The 10,507-nt window shown below is 36.0% G+C and overlaps 1 protein-coding gene across 1 annotated transcript; it reads right to left on the bottom strand.

Moving 5' to 3' along the window:
- Positions 1 to 2,831: 2,831 nt before the first annotated feature.
- Positions 2,832 to 9,279, bottom strand: LOC126796147 (high affinity sulfate transporter 2-like). Its single transcript, XM_050522914.1, has 12 exons — positions 9,044 to 9,279; positions 7,708 to 8,065; positions 7,541 to 7,589; positions 7,237 to 7,441; positions 6,938 to 7,112; positions 6,655 to 6,720; positions 6,436 to 6,552; positions 6,213 to 6,329; positions 3,565 to 4,169; positions 3,359 to 3,444; positions 3,155 to 3,231; positions 2,832 to 2,991 (listed from the first exon to the last, which is right to left on the bottom strand). The coding sequence occupies exons 2-12, from the start codon at positions 8,062 to 8,064 to the stop codon at positions 2,854 to 2,856; spliced, it is 1,992 nt and encodes a 663-aa protein (XP_050378871.1). The 5' UTR covers position 8,065; positions 9,044 to 9,279; the 3' UTR covers positions 2,832 to 2,853.
- Positions 9,280 to 10,507: the final 1,228 nt, after the last annotated feature.

The raw sequence follows: 10,507 nt of genomic DNA, 5'->3' as shown, positions 1-10,507 counted from the left end.
CATACCCCCATGAAAATACGGCGCTGACAGACACTGATGTCCTTGATCAACTTAAGCACACGGCCTCGGGGTCAACCTGCTCAACCGGTAGTACCACCTCCTTATAGAGGTTTTCCACATTGCGGACTCGACCTCCACCCGTCACTCGGCCTCGCACACCGCCCTTCTCAAAATTCACCTTGAAACATTTGAACACTTAGTTAATACATGTAAAATCTTGAACCCAAATAAAATAGATCCAACATATATTTTAACCAAGATATTAGAGGAATGATGAATCATCGAAATGTTATCACAACACTTCTATTTAGAGGACCAAACCTTAAGGTGTGGCTCCTAACACTCTTGTGTACCCACTGACATATCAATACCGAAGAGCATGTGATGAGGATCCGCTGCGGTCGGGTCATCGGTCCTCAATGATATTGATAGATCACCAAATACGCAACCTACGCTCTGATACCAACTGTCACAACCCCGAAATTTCGAATAATAAAACTCGAAATCGAAGCCATGAAAACTCTAAAATAATCTCAAATATATTGAAATCATCTTACAGTAACAGTGTATCGAAACTGAGTTCATAGTACGACTCAGTGGACTTAAATAATACATAACCAGTTTATAACTCAAGTATTATAACAAATGAAAATGTAAAATTCTCTCAATCCTCACCACAAATAGAAGAAATAAACTTAAGCAATCTTCAAAGTAAGCCTTCCAACCTGCTACTCCACACCCGCAGATCTATCCCCTACACCATCGAATAGGTTCACCAAGATTGTAAACACAAACCCGGTAAGCTTTGCAGCTCGTATGAGTAAACCAACAGTATAACGTACATTGCATACAAAAGAAAATAAATCAAAACATTTAAAGATAAGTGCACTCATGAGTCATTAGACAACCCATCTGTTTACCCAATATCATATAAAAACATGGGTACCAATGAGACCCATGTACTCATCTTTTACCCCTCATGTAGTACACCGACAGATGATAGTAGCACTTTGTGCGACGTTCTTAATATGTTTTTACCTCCATTTGTACTTTGCTTACCCCTGATTATTGTACTATTGAGTCATTGAGTCGTAGTAAAAGTCTTAGGCGGTATTGGATGCATTTTTGTGCCTACATGAGTTAAAAACGGAGAATTAGTCTAGAGTCCTAGTTTGAGTAGGAATCCTTTTAGGACTAGGAAACCTAGTTTTACGTTTTGGTCGCATTGGCGATATTTTGAGAGTTCTTCTTGCACTAGGAATCCTTGTTAGACTAGCAAACGTATCATTTGGGAGAGTCCTACTTAAACTGAAACTCTTTTTGTGAAACTTTCCTAAATGAACATTCATGTTCTAGTAACTTACTTGTTCTAATAAGTTTCATTTTTACAAATTAGAAACTTTCCTAATCTAGCTGAGCTCATATATTACGCCATATCTCTTAATTACGTCTTCATGTACGAGCACATACTGTTTACGTATTCTGTACGTATGCATACTATTCAATCGTAAATATTATCTCAGTAAATAATAATTACGATTTACCCTTCTGAAATTACTTTTACATTTAATGTACGTAATTTACATTTATCGTACGTAAAATAAATTCACATTTACTGTACGTAAATAACTTTTATATTTACCGTACGTAAAAATAAATTTTACAAAATTACTGTTTTGAATTCACTATTCACGAGCCGGTGCACGTGGTGGCGCGTGGGGTACACGCGCCACCTCCGGCGACCGCGCCACTCACTGTGGCAGCGCGTGGGGCCCACACGCCGATTCTAAAACCGGCGCGTAGCACGCCACCGCCGCCTGAAAACTCTTCTTCTCTTCTTCCTCCATCCTCCTACGGCCTCAGGCCGCCTCATAACCACCCCATATCTCCTCACGCGCCGCCCTAGGTGGCGGTACCTCCCTCCTCCATTCCTCCTCCGTTCTCCGCCCAAAACCACCCAAATCCAACACAAACAACCATATCAATCTATAAGCTAACCCTCAGCTTGATTGGATCTCGAAACCGTCAAATTAGTTGTCGGAGATGCTTGAGAGGCCGGCGGTGCTCGATTCCTCGGGGAGGTAGTGTCGCGGCTCGGATCGTGTTTCAATAGCTCGCATGTGGCGTCTGAGGGTGGAGAGGGGTGAAAGCCGAGAGCTTGCGTCGGCGGAGGAGCTGCTTGGACGGCGGAGGAATCGTGCGAGCCTCGGGTCGTCACGCAGCTTCACGGCGGCGAGGGGGACCGTGTCGAGTTCGGGGTTTGGAGTGGAGAGCCGTGCGACACTTCTGGGCTAGGCGGTGTGGCCCACGGTGGGCTGGTCGGCGAGATCGCCATTGAGGTTTTTGAGGGGGAGCGAGAATCGGGGAGAGAGCGAGAGAGAATAGAGAGAAAGGGGAGAGGGAGGCGGGGGTGAGGGTTTCCGAAAATGGAAACCCTAGCTCCATTAAATTCCCTTTTATACCTTTTTTAAATCGGAAACTAACTTCCGTCATTAATAACTTTCACGTACGACGTCCGATTAGAACGCGTGACATCTCCACGAAGTCGTATCGACGAGCTCTACAATTTTCGTGAAGGAATTTTTCACAAACGAGCGACGGAGTAAAAGTCGATTATCACGTCGCGGAAACGTAACGTTTTCCTAATTCACATTTCCGATAACGTTTCCGTTTTCGATTTTACAAAGACGCGAGGCCAAACAAATGCATTTTATTAATCCAACAAAGTTTACAAAAATCATACCAATTCAAATAATCAATCCTGAAAAATCGGGTCATTGTTCGGAGAAAGTGTAAGAATTTCATTGTTCGGAGAAAGTGTAAGAATGCACCTGATACACGCAAACACATGCATCAAATTTCATTGTTCGGAGAAAGTGTAAGAATGGCATCTGCAACTGAAAGAAAAATCTTCTCCTTCCCAATTAGATCAGGAAAGTCAGATGCATGCATCTTGTCGATCACCACTGTTCCCGGATTTGCTAGAGCAAGCTGCAGTCAATTATTTTGTGATAAAACTATTAATAACACAGAAGATTAATTGGATCTTAATTAGGGCTTTTGGTCTTATTAATTAGGAAAATTGAACCCTTATGACATGAAAAATCAAGTCAAGTTCTATTATATATATTGCAATACTCGGTTAGTAATGTACCTGAATGTCTCTCTTCTGAAGACTCTTATATAGCTCTTCCAATGCATGGATCCCACTAGTGTCAATATCAATAACAGCTGCAAGATGGAAAAGAAGTTCATAAATAATTGATCACTAGCTAGCTATGTACGTAGTTGATGCTTAACTTCTAGAGATCCAAGTACTCTGCAATAATTTAAACATCTTTCTGTCGAATTCACTCACGTGACATTTCCACAATCAGGTAGTCGATTTTCGGTAGACACTTTTCCTTTAGCTGTACTTCTTCGTCCGTCACCCATCTCAAAATTCTGCAGCCAAAATTAGCTAGGTTCAATTAGTACAAGTTATCATCCAACAAAACTCCACTTCCACTGTCTATCTATTAAATTCATATAGCTATATGTGTATGAGTGTCAGACTGTATATACCTCTCCTTGACATAGTTGGCGTTGGAGAAGTAAATAGCAGAGTCAACCCTAACAATGAGAACACCAGGAATTTGAATAGCTGCAGGATATTGCTGGACATTTCTGTAAACCTTTGTTCTAGGGATCCTTCCGAGCAATGCAGTTCGTGGCCTTGTCACTTGTAAGAGAATTTTGGCGAAGGAGATGGAGACTGCAATCAACAGACCAATTTCGACGGAGATGAAGACGACACCAAAGAATGCTCCCATGCAGGCAACAAAATCCAGCTTGTCAATCTTCCATATCAATTTCATTGCGTCGATATCGATTAATCCCAAGACGGCATTGATAATAATGGAGGCAAGAATGGCATTAGGGGTATACTTAAACAACGGTGTAATGAAACTCAAGGTAAGGAGGACCACGATGGACATGACAATGTTGGAGACGGCGGTTTGGCAGCCGGCCATGTAGTTTACGGCAGAGCGAGAGAAGGAGCCGGTAGCGACATAACATGATGTCATTGAGCCAATGATATTCATTGTTCCCATTGCTACCATTTCTTTGTTTCCATCAATCTGATAGTCCTTCATTGCAGCAAATGTTCTTCCAATTGCTATGGCTTCCTGCATTGATCCATGCAAGTTTAAATCTTGGAACTAAATTTGGCGCCACAATATGTCGCCAGATTTAGCCATAATCTTAAGTGGCATATCAAGTTACCTTGCCACGTTAGTAGTTAAAATAATCATAAAATATTATTTTACATAAAAAAACAATGTTATCCTTATTAATCCAACAACTATAGATTATTATAAATAAATAAAAATTTAACTTATTTTTATCATTTATTTTAACGATAATGCTTTCAAAATGTAAAAAAAATCGATATTTATGAAAGTATGCTTGAATATATATGTGTTTGTGTGCGCGCGCCCAAAAAATATTTTCAAGATAAAATAATTTCATCCAAGAAAAATATAGACGATTGTGCGCGAAAAATATTTTAAAATAAAACTATTTCGTCCTAAATAATTTTGTTTGAGATTTTTCATATTTTTGTAACTTAAATAATAATTCGATAGAGAATATATGGTAATTGTAGTCGCTAATTACAGCCATTAATACAATTCTTAAATATAAATAAAATTAAAAATTTTAAAGTTATTAATTAAATTAAAATCTTTTTTTGCTATATTTAGTGACAAAGTTGGAAAATTTCTTGTATTACCATCATAACATATGGTATTAATTAATAATGGAGTATACATGAAAAAGATAACATTTGTTACTGTACATGTCTCATAAAATCTAATAAATTGTCATAAGATTAAAATCTTGTTGTCTTCACTTGTGAGATAAGTTTTTGAACAAATGTTGTAAAGTAATTTTCGAATAAATGTTGTAAAGAAACTAAACCGTCTGGAGGCTAGAAATAAATTATTTACTAAATAAGGTATCCAAATTATGTCCATGAAAATATTTCCTATTTTTTCTTGAAATAAAATTTTTAGGAAAAATGAAAATATTTCCTAATATTGTAGAGTCGTTGAATCTACAAAGATATGATTGTCTTTTCATTTAAAAATATATTTTATTATTATTTTAATTACTAACGTGACATAAAACATAAGAATCTGGTCATATTATGAATGAATTTTTCAGTCATTCCAGAGAACCACGTGACAATATCTAGTTGATTTAATTAAAAAATCATATCTAAGTTATTTTATCAAAAACTATTTTTGGTTTCTTTCTAAACTTTACACCATACACTCTAAAATCCTAAACTCTATACCCTAAACCCTAACCCCTAAAACCAAATACCCTAAACACTATACTCTAAACTCTAAACTCTAAACTCTAAACCCGAAATTCTAGTTAAAAATTATCAATACATATGAAGGTCATTTCAAAAATAATAAAAATATGTAAAATTATAATTTAGTGTAGTAAATCCATGTGTCAAAGTATAACATGTGAGGAGGACCACAAAACATTGCCATGCGGTTTTCCGGGAGTATTGAAATTGTTTTTCATATTATGATGCTCTAACAGTGCTTTTAAATCTTATATAAATATTGTAGTTATCTTTTATTTACAATAATGTATGCATACATGTGGCAATTTGGACATATGCCACGTTTTTTGAATTTTATTGACTACATAGTACTTTAGATCGAGATATATTACATCGTCTAAAATTTAAAAATAAATATATTTGTGCATATATATATATATATATATATATATATATATATATATATTTCGCGCGTGCACACACATATTTCAACCATATTTTCGTAAAAATTTTAAATTATATTTTAGAAGTATTATTGTGATGAAAAAAAGAAATGATAAAAAGAATAAAAAAATATATTTTTATAATAATTTAGAACCGTTAGATTAACAAAAATATGATTGTATTTTTTTTAAAATGATATTTTTATATAATTTTAATTATTAGTGTGATAATGTGACGTGACATACCACGTATGATTGCGGCACCGAATTTACCCTTACTTACTATAAACGAACTACTCATATTATATCTAATAATATATGTGAGAATTTACCCTTACTTGACTACTAAACGAAACTCCTGTTTCTTAATTCTCTTTTTGAAGAGATCGAACAGGATAGGATTAATTAGAATTTAAATTTCTTACTGTTAAGGCAACCATGCCAGCCACCACACCAATCTTAAAGCCTTTACCAAGGAGATCTCCAGAGAAGTAAATTTCATGAGCTGAAGATGGGTTGACGCCCTTTCTTATATGATTCACCTGGAATATCATTAACATGCATGCAAGTTAATTTAATTATTGTTGAAAATTCCACCAAAAAAAGTATTTTTGAAGTACCCAACTAATGAAGAATTAATATACTTACAATTGCAACTCCTTGCTTATCTGCGCGGGTAATAAACACAAAAAAAGTGGAAAGGATCACAGAGATCAAAGGTGCAATTGCAGTTACCCAAAAGTATTTCTTGTTCTTTATTTTTCCCTACCAAAAATAATAGCGAGTATAATTAATTACTTATGATATAAGTTTCACCTGATCGAGAACAATGCTCTTTTGTAAATCTAGGGGGAAGATATTACTCACAATGTACTTGGCGATAATAAGAAAGGCCAAGAATGAGACTCCTATCAATATGGTCTGCCAATTCCACTGCAAATTTATCGTAAATAGTCGAAGTTCAGTGACAGCTACGTAGTATTACCGTGGAAGCTATGGATGGCTACTCGATCAAAACATATAATTAAAAACTTACGTACACTAACAATACTAACTGATTAAGCATAAGATTAGAAGGGAAAAAATTGATAGAACGTTAAAGAAAGAAAATTAACCAAGTACGTAGATATATAGGTAGTTAAAACTTTACCCCATGATGAGCTGCGGAGAAGACTGAACGAGAGACTGAAACGATGTCAGACTTCTTGGTAAATACTTTGATACCAAGCAATCCTTTTAGCTGTTGAAGGGAAATGGTAATGGCTGCTCCAGCCATAAACCCAATAATGGCAGCATGAGAGAGGAAGTCAATCAAAAAACCCAATCTGCACATACATAAACCATGCATACAACTCTCTTAATTAACACCATATTTGGCCACAACATATGAAATAATAATAGGTGGTTAATTAAGGTATCTCCTGAATAAGAAAGCTAACTAATCATCACCTGAAAAACCCTAAGCCGAGTTGAGTGAGTCCTGCAAAGAAGGTAGCAGTGAAAGCAAGGCGTCGATATGGTACCAAATCTGTAGAGTTGATTTCATTTTGAAGCATAGTCCCAAGCAGCAAAGATACCACCGCCACCGGCCCGATGGCAATATCTCTTGAGCTACCCATGAACGCATATATAAGAGGTGGTACAAAACTGGAGTCTGCACATGGAAATAATATTGTTGTATTATTAATTAAGCAAATATAGTTTACTGAATGCATATGATGGGGAATGTTGCTATAAATTGATGAAAACTCACATAAACCATATTGCACAGGCAGACCCGCAAGCTTTGCGTATCCAATATCCTAATTCACAAATAATTTATATGAGATTATCAATAACAGTCCAGTTCCTTCTGTAGGTAAGGCTCAAATTACGTGGAGCTAGCAATATATATATATATATATATAGCTATCTAGGTACCTGAGGAATACAAAGACTTGCTATAGTAAGTCCAGCAATCACGTCACCTCTGAGTTTAGCAAAACTGTAATCCCTAGACCATCTGGTAATTGGAAATAAGGCTTCAATGCCAAGCACAAACTTTCTAGCGCTGGACTGGTCTTTGAAAGAACGCAAAGGTTGATCGGCAAAGAATGTCTCCTTCACGGCGGCAGTGAATTCCTGGAAGATGCTTTGCTTGGGAGGTACTCCAACTTTGTGAGCAACATATGCCAGTGTCCGCTTTGATGAATGGGCGCTGCTGATCTTGTCTGGAAGTGTTGCCGCTACTGCCTCCTCCTTTCCCACATTACCGTCGTCGCTGATCCGCTCACTCATTCTGATAAGAGTGAAGATGAAATTAGCCAGTCTATGATCATTACTCAAACAAGCAGTAGCTCTATCGAAGAGAAAATTAAACGTTAATGCTATGATTGAATATTTGAATGATGATCGACCTGATTAGTACTTTTAAGTCACCTAGCTCCAACTGATAGGTGTATTTATCCTAAGGAACATATATTTAGAGAAGAATACAGATATGATTAGTACCTGGAGAGAAAAAATAATCAGATCGATCGAGTATCTATCTGCTTTTGAGAATGAGTAGTTATGGAAACTATTGCAGGCTTACTTATAGCTTTTAAAGTGAAACTATACATGTATAAATGGAAACGAGATTATGAATTGGACATTACCTAGTTTAGAAGTAACGGCCTAGAATTAAGTAAAGGGACAGATAACAATGAAGTCAACATTTAGACAAGTCTCAATTGGCTTTATTGTTACAACCATTGACTTCATAGGTAGAGCACCAACTAGCTAAATATCTTTTTTTGTTATAAATTAATCTGTGTATTCTGTGAAGTTTTTTCCAGTAGTGCGCTCGCTCGGCTAATCTGAAGGTGCATGCATGATGCATATATATAATTACACATAAGATGTATCCTAGATTCCTAGTGATGTATCATGTGTCTCTCTCTGACTCACTCACTCACATGTACACACCACACACACTTGCCGTTTTGATCAGCTTGATACGACAAGTCGTAAACCATTCATGGAGTTCTTCGATCTGCACCACCCGTACCAGAACGATTATAGTCCAGCTTATACATTTTTCAATCAAGAAATAACAGAATAAGAATACGTATTAGGAAAATGTATCTAATTACAGTTAATACTCTGGGAATTAATATCTAAATTGAAACATCAATTTATACTGAATAAAGTAAGAACAAAACTGATCTGAGAACATATATACCGAAACTAAGAAAAACAGATTGGATGTTTTAGAGAGTAAGTTGTTAGTAATTACCTCAATAGAACTTGAAGGTGATTGATCGACACTCTGAATCTGTTCGATCTGGACTTGAAAGCTAGTACGGTATGATCAGCTGAATATATACAGTAACTGAGATCTTCGATATATACAATAGCAGCAAATCAGCAATCATATTCGATCTATTTCCAGTTTATGGGGAATTGAAGAGAGGAATGCATGTTTTTTTTTTCTCTTTTGAGAAACAAAGAGATCGAGGAACCATTGGAAAAACCAAGCACCGGAACATGGAAGCCAAAATAGGCTGAATTGGGGTATACGTTTTCTTGGGGGTTAACGGGTATATTTTCCTTAAATTTTTCATGCTCCATATATATTGACAAACTACGTACGTATAACTGTATGAGGCTACAATAGAGTTACGACAATTCTTGCTTTGTTGCCTTTCACATTTATTGGTCAGATTCTCCTATTCTTGGGTCCATGTATATGTCCTCGCTAGGATCTTATTTCGAATATTATCAACCGGATCGTATATATATGGACAAGTTTGAAGTACATTGTAACATCAGTTTGTCATATCTACGATGCTATATTGCTATTATTAACCGGCCATCGACTCATACGCAGTTACACACAACTGATAGATCTAGAGAAGCGATTTAACTACGTACGTACTATTATTCAATCAAATATAAGACAGTGCACAATTATTTTCATGTCATGTAAGACTTGTAAGAGTAGTACCGATCGAATATTGTGAACAAATTAAACATTATCGATCTGTGTAGTGTAATACTTTATCAGTTTATAGGATAAATCATGTTTTTTTGCAAGCAGCAGAAATGAACGCGACTAGCAAAATTAAAGCTAGTGGTTGTTATTCAATTGTAAATAATATATTACCGTCACAAAAGAAATTAAGAGATAGAGAAGTTGCATGGAACAAGACTTGACTTCGGAAACAACACTTGTTTGAGAGATGGTTTCTTTCATCACACATAGTAACTCTATACAAACTAAGATTAGAAATGTGAGAACTAGGTTTTAATATATAAAAGGAACGATGAATTTAGCCGTACTCTTGATCCTGTTACACAGACTTCCATCAAATTGAGACAAACAATAACTTTAGTTTTTGAGTAATACGCATGCAGGAATAATTTAAACTATTTATTTTGACTGTAAAACAGAAAATATGAATCTATACACTTTTAAACTATTATGGCTCTCTTCGTTATCAATATCGACAAGCCAATGATCTTGCATCATAGAACCTTATGCAAGCAACACATGATGCTATATATGAAGTAATCAAGTATATATAATCCAATGAAAACAATTAAGGGTATTAAATATGTGTGCGACAATGTAAATCGATCTGTTATTTCGCCACACTTTCGTGTTGTAATGTATTTGAAGTGTCATATTATAGAGAACATCTAGCTTGATGTAGATCCAAATAACTTGCTAACATGATAGATGAGTTTGAACTACGTC

This window comes from Argentina anserina, chromosome 5 (assembly GCF_933775445.1).
Source record: "Argentina anserina chromosome 5, drPotAnse1.1, whole genome shotgun sequence".
NCBI lineage: Eukaryota > Viridiplantae > Streptophyta > Magnoliopsida > Rosales > Rosaceae > Argentina > Argentina anserina.
Note: the sequence above shows the minus strand (reverse complement) of the source record. Positions and strands in the feature narration are given on the sequence as shown.

Excerpts from the sequence above, each read along its gene's own strand:
- LOC126796147 (XM_050522914.1), bottom strand. The coding sequence starts at position 8,064 with ATGAGTGAGCGGATCAGCGACGACGGTAATGTGGGAAAGGAGGAGGCA. Across the intron at positions 4,170-6,212 it reads CTGGCATGGTTGCCTTAACA|GAAGCCATAGCAATTGGAAG; the intron begins GTAAGAAATTTA and ends GGATCAATGCAG. Across the intron at positions 2,992-3,154 it reads TTCAGAAGAGAGACATTCAG|CTTGCTCTAGCAAATCCGGG; the intron begins GTACATTACTAA and ends AATTGACTGCAG.